This window comes from Tachysurus vachellii, chromosome 10 (genome assembly GCF_030014155.1).
Source record: "Tachysurus vachellii isolate PV-2020 chromosome 10, HZAU_Pvac_v1, whole genome shotgun sequence".
Lineage (NCBI taxonomy): Eukaryota > Metazoa > Chordata > Actinopteri > Siluriformes > Bagridae > Tachysurus > Tachysurus vachellii.
This window is the reverse complement of record NC_083469.1, coordinates 22,658,282-22,681,114: the sequence shown is the minus strand read 5'-3', so window position 1 is coordinate 22,681,114 and position 22,833 is coordinate 22,658,282. Positions and strand designations below refer to the sequence as shown.

The following is a 22,833-nucleotide window of genomic DNA, read 5'->3' as shown; positions in this document are numbered from 1 at the left end:
TATTATAATGTTGATTTTGAGTCATAAAAATAATTTGTGTTATTTTACTGATGATTTGAAACATTTCATGAAACATTCAGATGCCTGTAATGGATGTGACAGGTGGTACCACCAGTCAGGTGTTGGCAACCCATCAGCAGAGGAAAACTTTTATTGCTCAATATGTACTGAAGAATAGAATGAGACAGTTGCACATTTGCACAAGAAGTCACTTTTATTATTATTCTATTTAGTTTTTGTGTTTATTTGTGTTATTGATGTTTATGTTTGAATATTCTGAGGTTTGTTTTGTTTACTTTATTTATTGGATATGTTTGAGTTATGTTTATAGTTGTATAAATATCATTAAATGTAATTAAATTTTTCAATTTAACATGTGGGGAGCACGGTTGCTTAGTGGTTATCACGTTCGCCTCACACCTCCAGGGTTGGGGGTTTGATTCCCGCCTCCGCCTTGTGTGTGGAGTTTGCATGTTCTCCCCCGTGCCTCGGGGGTTTCCTCCGGGTACTCCGGTTTCCTCCCAGTCCAAAGACATGCATGGTAGGTTGATGCATTATGGACCCCCAGACTGTAATACAATAGGAACAGATTTCTCTGGCTTTCAGGAAATTCTGTTGCCTTTGTAATTTCATATTTAGAGACTGTTCTATAACTGAAACTTGTTATATATAATGAATGTAATGTAAATACATCACCAGCATCACAGTGTAATATATACAGGTGGAACAGGTTTCTCTGGATTCCAGGAAATTATGTCCCCTATTTAATTTCAGATTTAGAGACTGTTCTATAGCTGAAACCTGTTTTACAAAATGAAGGCCATTCAAATACATCACCAGTATCACTTTAGTGCATTATTGATCCTCATAGTGTAATGTATACAGGTGGAACAGGTTTCTCTGGATTCCAGAAATATGAGTGAAACGTATTGAATGAAACCAATTTTTATAGACAAACTTCTCAACAACACAGACTGCGTTTTGTGCCGTACAACATAGTTTATTTGTGACTGCAAATAACTTCAGGTTGTCTGAACAAAATCTATATAGCCTATAAAGGGGAAACAGGGGACCGGAAGTCTCCGGAATACCTGTTATGGACAAATCGGCGTTATTTTTTATTTGTTATACCACTATTGCACACTTTAATTTGATATTTGGTTCACTGAGAAGGAAGTGCATTTTACCGCTCGCCATTTTAAAGGTTTGGATTTCAAGATCTCGTTACCTTGTCTTGACAAAGAAGCCATTTTGCTTTATAAGCTTTTATATTATTATTATTATTATTATTATTATTATTAGTATTATTATTATTATTATTAACATGTACATTTTCTGAAGAAAAGTGAGCGGTGCATGTCATGGCAAAAATCGTCCCGGACAGACAGGGTGCCAATACTTTTGGAGCCGAGCGGTCAGCAAGGGCGCCAAAACTATTAGTATTAAACAAGCTATCATCAACCTAAACATTTAAACTAAACTTTAGACGCAAGTTTCTTCATAAATATGTGATAGAAATGTAAAGAAATGGCAACTAGGAAGACAAAGCATTCTCAAAAACTATTTATTTTTATGCTTATGTTTTATGCTTATGTTTTATACTTCTTATCATTATTATTATATATTTATTTCTTTTTCTCTCTCTTCTGTTTCCATAATTCTGTAAAGCTGCTTTGAGACAATGGGAAATTGTTAAAAGGGCTTTGCATATAAATTGAATTGAATTCAAACAAGTATACTTATGATGAAACAAGCTTTATTTTAAGGATTTATTTTTCTTGTACAGGTAAAACTTTTGCACGTGTTAAGGTACAAGGGTCCTTGACATATGCATATGAGTCGGCAGCGGTTATAAATATTAATAATATACATGACGCGAAGCATGACGCGTAATGCACGTAAAGCTGTGACGCATGGATAGTTGTCGAATCCCGTGACGAAACAGATGCCCTTCTGTGCGGCCCAACCCGAGCGCGAGCGCGGGACACACATGTGCGGTGCAAATCAGGCGTGATACGTAGTGCGTATGCAAATGTATGCGCATGCGCACCATAGAATAGGGCAGGGGTACGTATTAGGTGAAGACAATTGTATCCAGTCGAGCAACCTTAACCTACCGTATTTATTTTGAATGAAGCATAATGTTTTTCTTTTTTTTTTTGTATCCCGCGAATGTGTAGTGTTGGAACCGTGACAGCTGGAGTCTCGTCAACGGCCACAGAAGCGATTGTTGGTCATGTTGTAGCGCGTTCTTCCTGTCTCCGTGTTCGCAGCTGTGGCCTCAGTTCCTGTTTCCGCCCAATCACCAGGCACATTACTACTATAAGCACGGTAATCAAGGTAAGCCTTGTTTTATTGTAAAAAAGCCCCACAAAGCACTAGAGGACTAGATACTGTTTTGGTCAGACAGTGTTTCACCGGCCTGTTGCTTGTTATTTCGACATCTACCGTGATGTAAAGTGAGAAACCTTTCAGCTTGCTTGCGGCATCTCCGGAAATGCTTTCTATATGTTTCTTAATAAAAACAACACAAAGCGTAAACCCTCACTAACGTTGCTTAACTCTATGAATGACCGAGCAGCGTGCAAAGGGAACAGCAGATCCACCTGTATTAGGTGCCTTATTTATAACTGCCCTTAGAGCCCATGGACATGAATGTTATTACTAATAATTGGTCTCAAACGAATATGAATATAATTAGGCTAGAATTAGTGGCCCAATTAATGGAAGATAAAGCACTAAATTTGTTGCAGTTAGTAATATGTAAAATAACATCATCATCTAAACAACAAATGATCAGCTTGTATCTCTCACAGCTTGTATATTTTGGAATGTTGTCATGATTAGCTCATGTCATGCTCATTAGCTCATTAAAGATCATGTCTCTGAAGTAGGTGTTGTGCTGACTTTTGCATCCCTCTTGGGAGGATGTGTCTATATCATCAAAAGGCATTCGTTTGTTTGAATCAAGTGAAAAGGTCTCTTGAATATTGTCTGTTCTTGTAAAAAATGTGTTTTAAGTTGGTTTATTTAACCTAGATTTCTAATACTGAATTGGCCAAGCCGTTTACAGAGTACAAAAAGTTCCCAGAGAAATGCTAGTTTGTGCAAATGTCCTTCATCAGCTGTGCAAAGAAAGTTATTCTGCGGCCACAGGATGTAAGTCCACTTGGCTAGAAAGCTGCACAATTTTTGTTATGCACTTAGACGTTGGCTGCTTGATTGTAGTAATGATGGCAAGTTAGCAGTTTACAACATGTGACTGTGGTGCTACGAGTGAAGTCATTCAAAGCAAGGGCCTCTGCACGTCTTACAAAATTTTGACACCTGTAACCCTCAAAAAGTTTAGTTGCAATCTTCTTTTGCAAACTTTCAAATAACCTTTATAGTATGAAAACATTGTGAAGAAACACAATGGTTATTGTTCTGTTTTCTTCACAGTGTTTTCATACTATAAAGTTTTTTGTTGAAGTGCCTTGTTTATTTTGTAAAACATGTTATTAGAACAGTGGTATACCCACGGCTGATATTCATGCCAATTTTAAACAATTACAATTATCAATATTTTGGAACGAATAAAGTGTTTAGATGTAAATTGTAGATTGTTGTCTAATTTTGATCTGCACGGTCTGTGTGTGTGTGTGTGTGTATAATATGTAAATTAATGTTTTAGTTAGCAAGTTATTTAATGCTAACTGATGCAGTAATTACTTTTGCAATTCTTAAACAAACAAACATTCATTCATTCATTCATTCATTCATTCATTCATTTTCTACCGCTTATCCGAACTACCTCGGGTCACGGGGAGCCTGTGCCCATCTCAGGCGTCATCGGGCATCAAGGCAGGATACACCCTGGATGGAGTGCCAACCCATCGCAGGGCACACACACTCTCATTCACTCACACACTACGGACAATTTTCCAGAGATGCCAATCAACCTACCATGCATGTCTTTGGACCGGGGGGAGGAAACCGGTGTACCCGGAGGAAACCCCCGAGGCACGGGGAGAACATGCAAACTCCACACACACAATAATCGAACCCCCAACCCTGGAGGTGTGAGGCGAACGTGCTAACCACTAAGCCACCATGCCCCCCATTTCTTAAACAACTATGTGAAAATATATCCGAGTAGATGTGGAAAAGATACTTATTTGAAAAAAGTTACTCTGTATGAGGATGGTCAAATTATTGGCCTGTGTCAAACAAATAAAACAATTAAAGAGATTGGTTTAAGGACTGTCCCAGAAACCACTTATAAGTGAAGCTAACTGGAATAAAAGACTTCAGTTTACTTCGGAGCATACATCTTGGACAATAGAGCAGTAGAAAAAGGTCATCTTCCATAGTGATGGGTGCATCAGGGTTCGAAGAGAGATGGATGAAATGATGTTGCATCATGCCTAATGCTTACTGTATTTACTGGTCACTTGACCCCAAAAAAATCGGATTTGGGCCACTTTTACCTGCAGTGTGAACGTGGCCAAAATGACGCAGATGATGAGAATTTAGATGCTAAAACATGGATACAAAAGACAAGTTTTAAATTATACTTGGGATTTAACACATGAACTTTTATTTGAATATATATGCAAAATGTTGTGCTGTAATTTGTGTTAATCATAATGTAATAATTAGAGATGAGCCGGATACTCGGCTGAAACGAGTATCCGGTACGGATAAAGCACTTCTGCCGAGTACGAGTATTATACGAGTAATACGAGTCAATATCTGTGCTCGGATTGAATGAAAATCATCATTGGGTAGCTGATTGTGTCAGCGTTCTGTGATAGTGGTGCTTGCTTGGTAGAATGTGACTCGCATTGCGTCTCTGCCTGTCGGAGATTTTTTTTTTCTTTTTTAAACCTTCAGCTGTCTCTAACCAGTAACCAGACACTGAGTGTCTGACACGTTTTTGCTGTATTTCATAAAAACATAAAGGTAGTAAGCTAGTGTTATAAATATTACAAATTAATTATTACAGGTTAAAGCCCCGCCTACTTCCGGGTTAGGCCCCACCCACTCCGAGTACAGATACAGATACAGATAATTCATATGGTATACAGATAATGCTGTACTTGCTCATCCCTAGTAATAATGCTGTTTTCAGAGCTCAGACTCATTAGTTATATCACTGGACTCATTGCTTTTGCTTCTGAGTCCCCGGACACATTACCTTAAAAAGGTAAAATGATCACTGCATTTTGTAATCATTTTGTGTCTGGGAGTTGTTAATAGCATCAAAATGGCCTTTTTCGAAAGGGCAAAATGTGAGGTGGGATTTATGATTCTGTTTTTCTCCCATAATTTTTCATGAGTATATATCTTTATTAGTGCATATCTTCTAAACTTGCCTCTAACATGTTGTTTTGTTTGAACAGGATTGGATGTGTGGTTCCTGATCTGTAGAGCCTACAAATGCTAGATATGTGGAAAAGTTAAGTTTCTCATCTCTCCAATTTGGGAAAATTCAGAACATCAACCTCAAGGCCTTTTGAATTTCTATGACCATCACAGTCTTCCATTTCTACTGTTGACTACATACTGTATATATTGGTGGTGTAGCAGTGGGTAGTAAGGATGCAGAAGAGTGCTACACTGTGAGGAGACGGAGAGAGAGAGAGAGACATGCGGACGTGGACAGGCTCATGGCGATGGATTATGCTTGTGCTGTTGGCATGGGGCACCTTGCTGTTCTACATTGGTGGGCATCTGGTGCGTGACAGTGAACAGACTGAGCATCCCAGCCGTGAGCTCTCCAAAATCCTAGCTAAGCTTGAGAGACTCAAGCATCAGAATGAGGAGCTGCGACGCATGGCTGAGACTCTCAGGTCAGTCAAGTTAATTTAAATTGTATAGCACTTTTAACAATTCACATTGTCTCAAAGCAGCTTTAGATAAGTTCAATCTATGGGTTTTTTTTTAAAATTTTTTACTTCTTGTGCCTTTTTTCTGTGCTTTTACCAGGACTTTTTGTAATGGCCTCTAATATGCAGCAAGTCCTGTTTGTCATGAAAAAGCTCTTTGCCATATTATATTTCAAGGATTATTCAATACTAGGAATATTTTTTAATTAATTATGCATGCCGTTCCCTATGACACAATGTGTGGCTCAAACTGCACAGATAAAAATGGTCTGTGTCAGGCTTCTTATAACAAATGCACTGGCTTTTCCATCAGGTCATTTCATTAGAGTACAAAAGATGTCTGTCTGTCAGTTGTTGAGACATGCTTCATTCACAGAGGTTTTTGTGATGTCATATTATAGACGTGCTTCTCTAAAACAGTCCAGGGTGGATCCTTTTGTTTCAGTTTGATTTCCACACATTTACACACAATTCTCACAAAATAACAAATAGGGGATTTGATATTTGTTTTCTTGGTTTTGTTATGTATTCAGGTATATCCAAAGAGACTGTAAAACAAAATATAGACTTATATTAAGAAATCTAAGTTTTACCACCAGATGTTTTTTTTCCTCAAGTATTGATATTGTGGTGGTGATAATAATATTGTGATATTGTGAAATCATCATTGTGAAATCATATTTTTTTAGATTTTTACAGTGAGCATTTTAGACTATTACAATCTAGTGTTCTTAAGCCTGGATAAATAGAGAGGGTTGCGTCAGGAAGGGTGTCCGTTGTAAAACGTGTAAAATTTTAAAATGCGAGTTGTCCGTGTGAAGGATGTTGCAGATGGAGCTGCCAGGTAAGATGTCAAGAGGAAGGAAAAACAGGAGATATATGGATGTGTTAAACGAGGACATGAAGGTAATTAATGCAAGAGTAGAGGATGCCGAGGATAAAGTTAGATGGAAACAGATGATTCGCTGTGGCGACCCCTAATGGGAAAAGCCGAAAGTAGAAGATTTTAGACTATAACACATCTATTAATGATATAACAATTTTGGTATTTGATGTTTAGTGAAGTAAACTGTAATTGCCACTGACTGTGTAAATGAAATGTATTTTCATAAGTGTAGCATAATTATTTAAAGCTAAAGTTACTAAGAATAATCAGAAAATTGTTTACCTAAATGCAGGTATTTAATAACACCTTGGCTTGTCATAATTATCCAAATTTAACATTCAAATTAAATTTTTCATATACACAATCATACACAGTAGGAAAATAGCCAATTACACTAGGGTAGATAATAAAAACTTAAATAAAGTTAAGTATAAAAATAAGACAAAGATATACAATTTAAAGAAGAAATAAATGTATCAAACTATATAAAAAATAGAGGTAGTAACTGAATATGGTATGCGTGTGAATATGGACACATCACATATACAGTATTGTTCAAAATAATAGCAGTACAATGTGACTAACAAGAATAATCCAGGTTTTTAGTATATTTTTTATTGCTACGTGGCAAACAAGTTAACAGTAGGTGCAGTAGATTCTCAGAAAAAAAACAAGACCCACCATTCATGATATGCACGCTCTTAAGGCTGTGCAATTGGGCAATTAGTTGAAAGGGGTGTGTTAAAAATAGCAGTGTCTGCCGTTGACTGTACAAACTCAAAACTATTTTGTACAAACGTTTTTGTTTCTAGGATTTAGTAATCCTGTGAATCACTAAACTAATATTTAGTTGTATGACCACAGTTTTATAAAATTGCTTCACATCTGTCTGGCATGGAGTCAACCAACTTGTGGCACCTCTCAGCTGTTATTCCACTCCATGATTCTTTAACAACATTCCACAATTAATTTACATTTCTTGGTTTTGCTTCAGAAACAGCATTTTTAATATCACCCCACAAGTTTTCGACTGGATTAAGGTCCGGGGATTGGGCTGGCCACTCCATAACATTAATTTTGTTGTTTTGGAACCAAGACTTTGCTCGATTACTAGTGTGTTTGGGGTCATTGTCTTCTTTAAACAATCATTTCAAGGGCATGTCCTCTTCAGCATAAGGCAACATGACCTCTTCAAGTATTTTGACATGCAAACTGATCCATGATCCCTGGTATGCGATAAATAGGCCCAACACCATAGTAGGAGAAACATGCCCATATCATGATGCTTGCACCACCACGCTTCACTGTCTTCACGGTGTACTGTGGCTTGAATTCAGAGTTTGGGGGTCGTCTCACAAACTGTCTGTGGCCCTTGGACCCAAAAAGAACAATTTTACTCTCATCAGTCCACAAAATGTTCCTCCATTTCTCTTTAGGCCAGTTGATGTGTTCTTTGGCAAATTGTAACCTCTTCTGCACATGCCTTTTTTTAACAGAGGGACTTTGCGGGGGATTCTTGAAAATAGATTAGCTTCACATAGACGTCTTCTAACTGTCACAGTACTAACAGGTAACTCCAGACTGTCTTTGATCATCCTGTAGCTGATCATTGGCTGAGCCTTTGCCATTCTGGTTATTCTTCGATCCATTTTGATGGTTGTCTTCCGTTTTCTTCCATGTCTCTCTGGTTTTGCTCTCCATTTTAAGGCATTGGAGATCATTTTAGCTGAACAGCCTATACTTTTTTGCACCTCTTTATAGGTTTTCCCCTCTCCAATCAACTTTTTAATCAAAGTACGCTGTTCTTCTGAACAATTTCTTGAATTACCCATTTTCCTCAGGCTTTCAAATGCATGTTCAACAAGTGCTGGCTTCATCCTTAAATAGGGGCCACCTGATTCACACCTGTTTTTTTCACAAAATTGATGACCTCAGTGATTGAATGCCACACTGCTATTTTTTGAACACACCCATTTCAACTAATTGCCCAATTGCACAGACTTACGTGTGTGCATATCATGAATGCTTGGTCTTCTTTGTTTTCTGAGAATCTACTGCACCTACTGTTAACTTGTTTGCCATGTAGCAATAAAAAATTTACTAAAAACCTGGATTATTCTAGTTAGTCACATTGTACTGCTATTATTTTGACCAATACTTTATACAGGTGCACCTCAGTAAATTAGAATATCAAGGAAACCTTAATTTTTCCCATAATTGAAATAAAGCATTGAAACTTTAATATATTTTAGATTTATTATACATGAACATTTCAGCTTGGCGGAAGACAGACGGCTGTCATGGGCCAGTTCAGGCAACCCGGCGGGGCTCACGGCTGATCTCCAGCATTGCTGTTACACACTCCAGGTTTTGGAGCATTTCCTAGGGACTGGTTGTCCATTTCAGGCCCACGGCCTTTCATTCTTCATAAATTCAAATACAAATATATTTTTTAACAATTCACATTGCCTCAAAGCAGCTTTACAGAACATAAACATAAAGCAAAAGGTTAATATAAAGATTAATATAATACAAAATTCAAAGATTTATCCCCAAAGAGCAAGAGGTAACTGTGGCAAGGAAACACTCCCTTGGATGGTAAAGGAAGAAACCTTGAGAGGAGTTAAACCCAAAAAGCAACCCATCCTCATTTGGACACTGGAGGGTGTGATGATAAATACACGCTAATTCAATATACAGTCCGACAAATGTAGTATTGATGAGATGTTTGTCGTCCTTAAAGACCACATATAGTTGGCATCTCCTCTTAGTATGTCCGAATACTTCACATACAAGCACAGTCCAAATGGAGGTGGTAAATCTTTGTAGATATCTTGTAACACCCTCATGTGTTTTGCCTCATCTCAGCGAGGGTCCAAAATCTTCATGGCACGGAAGACAGTCGGAGCTGGTACAATTTCTGGATGCCTCTGGAAGGGTAGAAAGAGAGAACCAGTGGAGACGAATTGGCGTAGCTGCTGTTCATAATATTGCACTAGATGATGATGTGCCTGTACTAGAGCACAATATTATGGGAAGTATTATGTGTACACCTGACTAAAGAGATAAGTTTTTAATCTACATTTAAACTGGGAAAGAGTGTCTGAGCCCCCAACACTATCAGGAAGACTATTCCAAAGTTTGGGAGCTAAAAATGAAAACGCTCTACCACCTTTAGTAGACTTAGATATTCTGGGAACTACCAGAAGTCCTGAGTTTTGTGATCTCAGAGAGCTTGATGGATTGTATATGATCATATTTTCGTGTCCTGGTAAGAACTTTGGCAGCTACATCCACCTAGTAATGCACTAGTACCACCTAGTAATCCACCTAGTAATGAACTAGCTTCTCAGCATCAGATAAAAATAGGATGTTTCTTAGCTTGGCAATATTTCTAAGATGGAAGAAGGCTGTTTTTGTAATATGAGTGATATGATTTCCTAAGACAAGTTGCTGTCAATTTGGTCTTTCACTGTTGAGCTAGTAGTTACATACATACATACATGCATACATACATTTAGTAGTACATCCCTCTAAATGGAAGTTGAATCTGTGACTGAAATTCCTCAAAGATATTGCTCTGCTGCAAAAAGGAGCACATGTGCTCTAGTATTTTAGACATAAACGAAGGTTTGAAATGGGTAATTTGATAGTTCATTAGGATCTAAATGAGGTTTCTTAATGAGGGGTCTAATAACTGCCAACTTGAAGGATTCAGGAAAGTGACCTAAAGATAACGAGGAGTTAATAATATTAAGAGGAGGCTCACAAGCTTCACAAAACACTTCTTTCAGTAATTTAGTTGGAATTTCAGTAATTTAATAGGATCTAACACACATGTTGTTGATTTAGCTGTAGTAATCAGTTTATCTAGTTCTTCATGTCTTATCTGTGTAAAGCACTGTAGTTGTGAGTGTAGAGCTTTAGGTGAGACTGGATCAAGAGATGCTGAACATCAACTATTTTGTTCCTGATACTTTCAATTTTATCAGTGAAGAATCTTATAAAGTCCTTACTACTTTCCTTTTTCACGTTGTCATAGCCTTGGGCCTCTGGTCAACAGGGCATGGTAGGCGAGGTGGGCCTCACTAGTAAGCGGAGGTGCAAGGATGTCCACCCAGTCGGCCCTGGGAAAGTGCCTGCTGATTAATGCTGGAGGTGCCAAAGGATCTATCATCACTATGTGCACTATGTACAGAGAAATGAGGTGGTGCTTCTTCCTGAAGGGGATATATATATATATGTGTGTGTGTGTGTGTGTGTGTGTGTGTGTGTGTGTGTGTGTGTGTGTGTGTGTGTATACACAGTATATTATTATATGATTATAAATGGTACAGTGATGCCTCGAGATACGAGTGCTTTGACGTACAAATTTCTTGAGATATGAGATGTGATTCGACCAAATTTTTGTCTTGATATAAGAGCAAATTTTTGAGATACGAGCATCCGAGCTGCCGCCGAAACAAAGATCCCCAACAACCACGTGTGCTCTGTTTCCCCGCCTCAGCTTTCCGCGTCTCACTCGGTTAAAGCCACCTTTCCACTGCACACGACAAACGACGGCCGATAAACAGGAAGTCATTTATTTCCTATGGAGAGTCGCAAAGGGGCTGTGTGAGGTGCCGACCATCTGAGGATCCGTAATTTTCGGATCCGTTTTGAGCGTTGGATCCGTTAAAAAAATTTAACTTGTGCGACTACACCGCATCTGATATGCCGACCGGACAGGTTTTATTAAAACGACCGGCAGATGTTAGTGAGGAAAGAGTGACAAAAAAGGCAAAAACAAGTGAAGAGAAAAGCGATGAAGAAAATTAATGTAAAGAAAACAGAAATTGTAGCAATTAAGTTCAGTTAAGAGAATTTCAGTTCTGTCAGGACCACTTTGTCAAAAGAGAATTTATTAGATGATATGCATACAGTTAGTGTTGGCGGTATGGTTCTGTTCTGGGCAAGAATCCACGCGCCCGTCCGTGCGCATGCGTGGATAAATAAATAAATAATTAGAGAGAGAGGGAGAGAGAGAGAAAAATATGTGGGGTTTTATTACGTAAACTGGTACAACGAACACGGGTTCCGGCATGGTGGAGTCGGGGTTGGAGGAGGGAGTTTAGATCGCAGCAGCAGCGAAGCGCTAGAGCGGCTCTATGAATGGGAATTTAAATTGCCGGGTAATATGGATGTCGTAACCGGATTGGTGCGCGTCGTGGACAGCTGATTAACAGCTGATGCATGCTTGATGACGTGGCCTGTCAGAACTAACGCGATGCTTGATTTAAGTTCGTTAATTTTAGTGAAGTTTAGTTAAGTTCCATTTAAGTGTAAAGTAGCATTAAGAGTGTACAGTAGCGAATAAGTGAACGAAAGTGAAAGTGTACGTACGAGACAAAATTCCGCCTGTTTACTCCTCCCTCAACCTCCGTGCGCATCTTCCGTAAAGTAAAACCAGTTTATTTTTTTAACATTCTCTTTTATTACTGTATGTTTTTATACAATATTTGTCATTTATAAATACAGGTACTGTACATTTTTCATATTCAAAACGTGTTTTGTGTGGAATTTTGCGAGCTGGAATGGATTAATGGGATTTCAATTAATTTAAACGGGGAAAATTGTTTTGAGATACGAGCAATTTGAGATACGAGCAAAGTCACGGAACGAATTAAACTCGTATCTCGAGGCATCACTGTACTCTGAAAATTCATTCTGATGGATATTTTATTTGAGACTGAAATTTAACCCTCAAACTCAATTATTGGAACGTGACATTGTATTTTTTTACGAAATATTTTTAGGAAAAATATACAACTTTCACCCACACCATTTGCTGCAATAACTGCACTAAGTATTTTGGGATACATATGTACTAGCTTTGTGCAAAGTGATTTTAGCCCATTCTTCTTGGGCAGATTTTCTCCAGGTTGTTCAGATTGCTTAGGTTACACTCGTGTACTGCAATTTTCAGTAGGATTGAGACATGACTGGGCCACTGTAGGACATTTATCCTTTTGTTCCTAAGACTCTCCAGTGTTGCTTAGGCCTTGTGCTTTGGATCATAGTCCTGCTGAAAGGTGAATTTCTTCCTAAGCTTCAGTTTTTCTCTGTGGCTTCCTGTACACTTTTATCTCTTCCTGACCCTGACTCATTTACGTCCTTACCCTTGCCATAGAAGGAGGCAAAGTATTCTGCAGTAAAACTAGAAGTTTATAATATATAATATAAGAAAAAATGAGAGATGTCCTATATTTTGACTACCCCTACATTACACTATCAAGATTGCTCTTCAGCTTTTATATAAGGCACATTTTTCAAACCCTACCATCAGAAGAGGTGTTAACAGAAGTCATCTTGGCCTGCCAGTCTTTCATCTGCCCTCTGGATCAAGTCCCTTTTACAATGCTCCAGACAATTTCACCTGCCCTTCATGTCTATGATTAATTCAATTCAATTCAAGTTTATTTGTATAGCGCTTTTTACAATTATCATTATCGATTTTTACGATTATCATTGGGTCACTGGTTGTTTACTTTTTTTTTATTAAAATCCTCTTGCTGTATTACCACCCAACAGAATTTTAGACTGATGGTATACATAGTCTGTGACCTAGTATTGACATATTCATTGATGGTGACTTCAAAGCACTTTTATATGTCACTGTGGTTAAGGACACATGCCAAATATTGTAAATGTATTACTTGATTTAAGCCATATCTTGTTAAAAATACCCATTTGGATTGAATAGAAATTAAGCACTTAAAATTCTGCATGCACTTTCTGCATGGATAGTGATTACTAAGTTCAAAAGACCCCAAGTGCTATTTATATCATGCTGTATGCATTTTTACTACACAACCAAGATATACCCAGCAGTGTGTCTGAACAGAGTCAGAGAGTCGTTCAGTGGAACCATGAGCCAGAACCATAGATTTACTACATACATCTCTGTAGCAATACTCGTCCAAATTTCGGTTGTGAGTGCAATGCTGTCAGTCTCCTTAAAGGTTTTCTTCAACTTGCTTTTAAATTCTTAATATTTTTTCCATAATTTTCATGAAGGAAGTGTGTACCTGGGATTGAAAGTGGAAATCCTCTTCCACCATGGATAGTAGCCACATGTCTGTGACAATCATGTTCAAAATACTGTCTGTAAACAGTTGCTTGCCAGGTGAATGGGATGCAGCCCATACACGAAGCTGTCCATGCAAGTCTGTGATTTTCTGAAAATGAGGTGAAATAAAGATAATTATGGATATTTTGTTTTTCTCCATTGTGTACACAATAAGTGGAACAATGTCTTCATAAGGTCACAACCAATTACCAACTGGTCTCACTTACGTGCTACCTGCTCAAACTCAATTGGCAAGACACTACAATCATTTCTTAGGGTATAAAAGAGGCTTCAGGTTACCTGTATTTGGGGAAAAAATAGAGCAGCATGGAGAACAGAGAGATACAGCTGGAAGAGGAAGGTGAGACAATATTTCTAAGGAAATCTGTATAACTTTGGTTTAAACAGTATTTTGATGTGTCTTATAAACTTCAGCAAGTACCTGAGACTAGCCCATGTGACTAATGTACATTCATTTACTATATTTACCTGATATTCTACTTTCTGTAATATTTTTATGCATCACTGTAAGGGGAGTGTATGTATGACCGAGAGAAGGTGAGACTATCAACATTGGCGATTAGGCTTTCGGAAAACTACTAGCTTAGGGACATCATAACTAGCTACCATATTGATCTAGTGATCATGTTGATTTAGGTTAAATGCAAACGATAACATTACCTCTGTGCCGTGGACTTGATGCTAGGACTGAGTGTTTTCGGATGAGATGTTAAAACAAACATTTACTGCTGTGGTTCCCCAGTTTAATCGCACAGTACACTGTGCAGAGCTTTGTTTCTGTTTTAGTCTGAAATGATCCCAAACTTTGGAAACTTTGGTCGTTTTTTTGGTCCGTCTTGTCCTCGCCCTTGTTTTCTCCATGTAACACCATTTTTCATTCTACAGCATCTTCTATGCTTACATCACATTTAAAATGTTTAGCGGGTTGTACGTCAGTAATAATGGTTTGTGTATAACTACGCTCCATGTGTAGTTATAGTAAAAGGACAAAACAAAGCTAATGATTGTTGTCTTGAATGAGCCAACATACGGTTTTCCTATTTAAGCTTATTATTATTATTATTATTATTATTATTATTATTATTATTATAAGATGATTATTATTCTTATTATTTAATATGTCTTAGATCCTGGTATGAAGTTTATTACTTTTCTAAGCAATTCTGTTATTCCCAGTGCGGAATCCCAAAATGGCCTTTTTCACATAGAAACCCATTTAAAACTTTGCCGGTTTAAATTCGGCAACCTTTCAAGCTACTTACACAGCCATTACACTGGATGAAGTTTTAAATTGGCATATCGATGGGCCTTTCAGTTTTCTCATAGCAGACGATCAAAATCCCAAAAATTCCCATAGACCTGAGTGTCTCCCATAAACTTTTAGAATTCCTCTCAGATCGCACACACGCCTGTATGCGCAGAGCTCAGGCATTGCTTCCTTACTGCTTACTGATCACTGTAGATGTAACGGAGACTCAAAAGATGTAACTATCCACTCTACCCTATCAATCCAATGATTCTAAATGTATTGGCACCCAGTCAATACATTTAACATACTTCTATCTATCAATAAAAAAGGTTTAGGTTTTTTTTTGTTTGTTTGTTTTTTTGTATTTGAATTACTTGAGATACTTAAGGAATTGTTTCAGCCTTAGTGGAAATACCAAAAGTGTCTGTGTCTGTTCTCAGATATTGTGCAGTCCATTTAACCAATGGACTTGTGAAATTAGTTTAAAAATTTCCATTAGGATTAACCATGTAGGTTCATCAACTGGAATTTTTGGTCATATGAGAAATGGAAGAAACAATATCAGGGCCAGGTTTAATGGGTATTTCCCTTTAATACTCTTAATTTGGTCAATTAAATTAAATGTATATTGGCAAATTATTCATAAGTAACAAGTTTCTAATTGTTGAAGCATAATTTGTAGCAATTCACAAAATAATGTTAGTCATTTTTTTTAAAGTCAATAAATGCCTTCTTGTCCAATAAATGCAATGAATAAGTGGATGTTAAGCCAAACTCTGTTTTACTTTGTTTATTTAAAGACAGCCCATTCTATGCTATTTTAGTCTGAATACAAAAACATGACATGACAAAATATAATATATACATTTAAAGGATGTTCTTTATTAGAAGAGACTAACACTATGACTGAAAACACAAGGAAAAACATTGTGTGCATCTTACTTTTAGCTGCATACATGACGGATGATGGAATCTCAGATGAACACATCCTTTCATTTGGTCATGAGAAAGGGGGCGAAGAGGTTTAGGGTGGAGATTTCAAAGACTAGTGGCTGTAGATGGGAAGAGGTCCTGACACAACCACCATATTGTTTAGAGAAGAAAGTACAACAGAAAAATTACTCAGTGTGAGAAAATGTAAACAACACTAGTGGTAGCCCGGCTAGCGGGCTAGCTACAGTATGCTAACGTGCTATCCAACTACAAGCATGTGTTCAGGAAAACAAATAAAATTTGCGATATCAAAGTGTATCAAGCAAATTATTTTGTACAATACTCTTAATACCCTTTGTACCCTTTCACCCTTTGTAATAAGGAAAAAAATTATTATAAAAACTGATTTAAAGATAAAAAAAAAATCTAAAATAGCAGCTTTAACAGCGAGAGATTGTGTGAAATTCCAAGCAGATCAGCAATTTCGGAAGTCTTCAAACAATCATGCCATACAAATCACATTTTTCACTCATTCTGTTTACTGTGAACATCATCTGAATTTTTTTGTCTGTATCTGCATTATTTTATTTGTTGTGCTGTAGCCAAATGCAGTTTGGATAACTGAATGAAAAATAAAATAAAATTGAGTGTGGTTGATGCTTGGAAAGGGATTAAATATGCAGAAGATGCTGGAAAAGACCTAAAGGATTTTTCTGATGAACTGTGAGAGGTTTTACTGCTAACTATAAACAAGGGACTCATGAACTTTCCCAACATAAAATCTTGATCATCTGAATAACAAAACGCAGCATTAGGAATCAAATATGGGTAAACTTTTGAACTGGTTCACTTCAATGTAAAAAAAAAAAGGTACAATTTTGGTGATGGTGATTTTGTAGGTATAAATTTAAACAAATTAGCATATCGTGATGTCACTGACTGGATCTTCAACTTGTGCCTTCGGGCGCATCATTGCAAACCTCATTTTGACGCAGGCTATATAGACCACAAACAAATTTTGTTTACTGCAGCCACAGCCATCATTACCAAGCGTGAACCGTTGACTCTGACAGTGAATGAGAGTATGAGACGAAGTGAACGCACAAGCCATAGTGTGACATCCGTTAACCAATAGTGTAAACATAGATGACGTCACGGGTTTGTATAGCCAGAACGTAGCCTTCCTTTGTATGTAGGCCTAGGCAATTTATATATTTACAATACTTACTAAAATATTCATTCATTCATCTTCTACCGCTTATCCGATCTACCTCGGGTCACGGGGAGCCTGTGCCTATCACAGGCGTCATTGGGTATCAAGGCAGGATACACCCTGGACGGAGTGCCAACCCATCGCAGGGCACACACACTCATTCACTCACTCAATCACACACTAGGGACAATTTTCCAGAGATGCCAATCAACCTACCATGCATGTCTTTGGACCAGGGGAGGAAACCGGAGTACCCGGAGGAAACCCCCGAGGCACGGGGAGAACATGCAAACTCCACACACACAAGGTGGAGGCGGGAATCGAACCCCGACCCTGGAGGTGTGAGGCGAACGTGCTAACCACTAAGCCACCGTGCCCCCCCTTACTAAAATATAATAAATATTATTTTATTGCTTTTGTATTAGTTGTTTGAAGAGTAAAAAAAAATGGTCGGTCTTAACGCAAATTTACAACTGGCAAGTCTCCTTACAAAAAAAATTGAGTCGGTCCTAAATTGACAGGGTCGTTCGGGTTACGGCAAACAAGAATATTTTTAAGGATGGCCTTAAATTCAGTTTTTATTGTGTCTTGTTGACTACATGTAATCATCTGTTTAAATTTGTTCACAGAGGCATTTACAGTGCCTTGCAAAAATATTTATACCCACTGAACTTTTCCACATTTTGACCATGTTACAACCACAAAGAAAATTGTATTTTATTGGGATTTAGACTGAAAAAAGTGGCACATATTTGTGAAGTGGAATGAAAATTATAAATTGTGTCCAATTTTTTTTTTTCAAAGAAATATTCAGCCCCCTTTACTCTGATACCCCTAACTAAAATCCAGTGAAACCAACTGCCTTCAGAAGTCACCTAATTAGTGAACAGAGTGCACCTGTGTGTAATTTAATCTCAGTATAAATACAGCTGTTCTGTGAAGCCCTCAGAAGTGTGTTAGAGAACATTAGTGAACAAACAGCATCATGAAGAACAAAGAACACACCAGACAGGTCAGAGATAAAGTTTAGGTTAGGTTATAAATTAATATCCCAAGCCTTGAACATCTCACTGTACAATCCATCATCCGGAAATGGAAAGAGTATGGCACAACTGCAAGCCTACCAACACATGGCCGTCCACCTAAACTGACAGGCCGTGCAAAGAGAGCATTAATCAGAGAAGCAGCCAAGAGGCCCATGGTAACTCTGGAGGAGCTGCAGAGATCCACAGCTCAGGTGGGAGAATCTGTCCACAGGACAACTATTAGTCGTGCACTCCACAAATCTGCTCTTTATGGAAAAGTGGCAAGTAGAAAGCCATTGTTGAAAGAAAGCCATAAGAAATCCCGTATGCAGTTTGCCACAAGCCATGTGGGGGACACAGCAAGCATGTGAAAGAAGGTGCTCTGGTCAGATGAGACCAAAATAGAACTTTTTGGCCAAAATTCAAAACGTTATGTGTGGCGGAAACCACTTTGTGTTGGTCTATCACACAAAATCCTAATAAAATACATTTTTGTTTGTGGTTGTAATGTGTCAAAATGTGAAAAAGTTCAGTGGGTATGAATACTTTTACAAGGCACTGTTAGAGATTATGGTGGGTCCTAGATATCATTGATGAGGCCATTTGACATCTTTAGACATCTTGTACTGTCTATACAACTGCCACATATTCCTATTTTGCACATACTATTCTTACGCACCTATTATGTGCCATAACCTTATTTATTGTTGTGCATATACTGACAAATTTATCTGCTCTTTATTTGCACATTTTTTCTACTATTTGCACATCTGGTAGATGCTAAATGGCATTTTGTTGCTATGTACCAGTACTATACAATGACAGTTATATTCTTAGCATAGTACATACGTAGATCTGTCTATGCATCTATCTATTTTACTACTACAGCTTATGCTAGCTTGTCAACTAGCTGTACTAAAATTTGTATGTACAGTGAGAGGGAAAAACAAATTTTGTTCCCCCGATGATTTTGTACATCTGCCCACTAACAAAGAAACTATATTACAATAAAGTGTCACAAACATGTTCATTCAAATGTTTAATTGTGTAGAAAAAAAAACAAGCACATGTATGCCACAAAACAATTTTCACTCAACAATCCAAACTTCTGGCTGTATAAAACACTTAAAAAAAACAAAGAAAGATAACTATAGTCAATTACAACTGTTTTTACAGATCAAACAGAGGAAAAAAATATGGAATCACACAAATCTGAGGAAAATTATATGGAATCACCATGCACTTTGCATTTCTAAAACAAACACCTGTATCTGATTACAACTGCTAATTAGTCTGCAGTTAAAAAAGAGTGCTTGCACACATTAGTGATGTGTTGAACCAAGATGATTGACATAACTCATGGCTCCAACACGAGAGATGTCAGTTGAAACAAAGGAGATGATTATCAAACATCTCGAAGAAGGTAAATCTTCACGGACTGTTGCAAAAGATGTTGGTTGTTCCCAGTCAGCTGTGTCTAAAATCTGGACCAAGTACAAATCAAATGGAAAGGTTGTAAAAGGGAAGCGTACTGGTAGACCAAGAAAGACATCAAAGTGCAAAGACAGAAAACCTTAAAGCAATATGCCTTGAAAACAGAAAATGCACAACAAAAATGAGGAACGAATGGGCAGAAAGTGGAGTCAATGTATGTGACCGGACTGTAAGAAATCACCTAGAAGAAATGGGATTTACATCCAGAAAAGCCAAATGAAAACCATCATTATCATCTAAACAGAAAAAAACAAGGTTTCAGTGGGCTAAAGAAAGACAATCTTGGATTGTGGATGACTGGATGACAGTTATATTCAGTGATGAATCACGAATTTGCATTGGGCAGGGTGATGATACTGGAACTTTTGTTTGGTGCCGTTCCAGTGAAATTTATAAAGACAACTGCCTGAAGAAAACATGCAAATTTCCACAATCGTTAATGATATGGGGTTGTATGTCAGGTAAAGGTATGGGAGAGATGACAGTCATTACATCTTCTATAAATGCACAAGTTTATGTTGAGATTTTGGACACTTCTTATTCCATCAATTGAAAGGATGTTTGATGATGGTAGCATCTTTTTTCAGGATGATAATGCATCATGCCATAGGGCAAAATCTGTGAAAACATTCCTACAGGAAAGACGTATAATGTCAATGGCATGGCCTGCAAATAGTCCGGACCTCAATCCAATTGAAAATCTGTGGTGGAAATTAAAGAAAATGGTCCACGACAAGGCTCCAACATGCAAATCTGATCTGGCAACTGCAATAAGACAAAGCTGGAGACAGATTGATGAAGTATACTGTTTGTCATTAGTTAAATCCATGCCTCAGAGAATTCAAGCTGTTATAAAAGCCAGAGGTGGTGCAACAAAGTACTAGTAGTGTTTTTATTTGGTGATTCCATATAATTTTCCTCAGATTTGTGAGATTCCATATTTTTTCCTCTGTTTGATCTGTAAAAACAGTTGTAATTGACTATAGTTATCTTTCTTTGTTTTTTTTTAATTTCTGCAATTAGGTGTTTGCGATAACTTGCAATGAGTTTCCAGGTTTGTTTTGTGTGGTTTGTTTGTCTTCAGCTCGTCTGCATTTTTTGGTCTCTTGTTTTTCATTTTCCTCTTGACAATACACCATAGATTCTCTACAGGGTTCAGGTCTGGTGAGTTTGCTAGTCAAACACACCTACACCATGGTCATTTAACCAACTTTTGGTGCTTTTTGTACGTGCCAAATTCTGCTGGAAATTGAAATCAGCATCTTTTAAAAAGGTGGTCAGCAGAAGGAAGCATGAAGTGCTCTAACATTTTTTGTTAAGATTGTCCAGTGACTTTGGTTTTCACAATGGACTAACACCAGCAGATGACATTGCACCTTAATTAAATCATCACAGACTGTGGAAACTTAACACTGGACTTCAAGCAACTTGGGCTATGAGCTTCTCCACCCTTCCTCCAGACTCTAGGACCTTGGTTTCCAAATGAAATACAAATATGTTCCTTGATGTCCTACTGCCACTTCCATACTAACAATTTAATCAAGTTTATTCATTAAGAGTTATAAACGTATTTCTCTCACTCAGGTTGCCAGAGGCTCAATCTGATGCGGACACTGGAGCTGCAGGGAAGCTTCGCATACTGGAGGAGCAGTTACTCCGAGCCAAAGAACAGATCAACTCTTACCGCAATCTACCTGTTGATGGTGAGAATCAGACATATTACCTTTTGTTACGTCTTTGTGTTATTTTCTGAATCTTGTTACCATTAACATGCCTATACACTTTCCCTTTTGTGTATGGTTACTAACCACTTTAGTAATCTGACTTGTAGTGACTTGTTAAACATAATGGAACTCATGTTTTTTACCATCAAAATTTGCTGTTAGAGCATGTAAGCAGAGGACATTCCTTACCTTTTGCTCAGTGCTTAGTTTACTAAACATAAATAATGCTGCTGTTTTAAATATGTTTAAATAAAGAATTTTGATGATGGTGATGCCATCTACTTCTTTCATTAAAGAAACTCAGTCAGATCACGCAGTCAGTGGTACTGTAAAATTCAACTAATGTACAATAAACAATGTGTATTAAATACTGTACACAGTGTACTGAATTGTACATACAGTCCAGTACAGTCCAGGGTGAAGAGTCCAAATATATTAATGCGTAAAATATTAAAACAAAAAAAAAATTAAAACACATTAAAATGAATTAACTTATTCTTAATTATCTTATTTTTGTGCTCAATACAGTTATTAAACTTTATCCAAATTTGTTTTCAGGATACTGCTGTGACAGAATAGCAGGATGTTCATTTTTAAGTGATTCTGCAGTAATATGCCCAGTCAAGAAGCTTTTAATGTCATTTCAACCATATATTGCTGAGGTGCTACGCAGTAAAATGAAACCGTGTTTCTCCAGGACCATCGTGCTACATAAAACAAGTACAGGGACGGTGGTGCGTGTCTTGAGGCACGTAGGAATAACAGCGCTACTTAGGGAAATGTTGAAGATGTCAGTAAAGACATCCTCTAGCTAATCTGCACATTCCCTAAGCATATTACCAGGAATGTTGTCTGGTCTAGAAGACCTCTTTGGGTTAACTCTACATAGAGTTCTCCTCACTTTGTCCCTGGTTAGGCAGAGTACCTGGTTGTTGGGGGGAGGGATGGTCTTTCTTTCCGCTGTGTTGTTCTGCAGAAATCATTCAGTGCATCTGGGAGGGAGGCATCACTGTCACAGGCAGGTGAAGTTGTCCTGTAGTTTGTGATTGACTGGATGCCCTGCCAAAAACGCCCAGGTGTCTCTGCTGTCCAAGAAGTGGCTTGGATTCTCTGGGCGTGTACACGCAATGTCTCTCTGATAGCTCTGGTCAGTTTGGTGAACCACAGGTGGTGTTACAATGTGGAAAAGGACATAATTTTTTTCAGTTCTTCATAGTTGATATAATGTAATTCCTTATACATACATAGTGCATTTTAAATCAGTACAGGTGTCACTCCCCTCGGGTCTTCAACATGTCTTGTAGCTTTTA

At 37.7% G+C, this 22,833-nt stretch overlaps 1 protein-coding gene across 2 annotated transcripts in view; it reads left to right on the top strand.

Moving 5' to 3' along the window:
• The first annotated feature begins 2,064 nt into the window (after positions 1–2,064).
• The window catches only part of LOC132852848 (alpha-(1,6)-fucosyltransferase-like), a 42,754-nt gene continuing 21,985 nt past the window's right edge, over positions 2,065–22,833 (top strand). The window contains exons 1-3 of one of the 2 annotated variants that reach the window (XM_060880328.1): positions 2,065–2,340; positions 5,385–5,834; positions 21,384–21,502. In XM_060880328.1, the coding sequence (XP_060736311.1) occupies positions 5,632–5,834; positions 21,384–21,502 (322 nt within the window). In that variant the 5' untranslated portion in view covers positions 2,065–2,340; positions 5,385–5,631. The remainder of the gene's footprint in view (positions 2,341–5,384; positions 5,835–21,383; positions 21,503–22,833) is intronic. The other variant, XM_060880329.1, reaches the window with a different exon arrangement.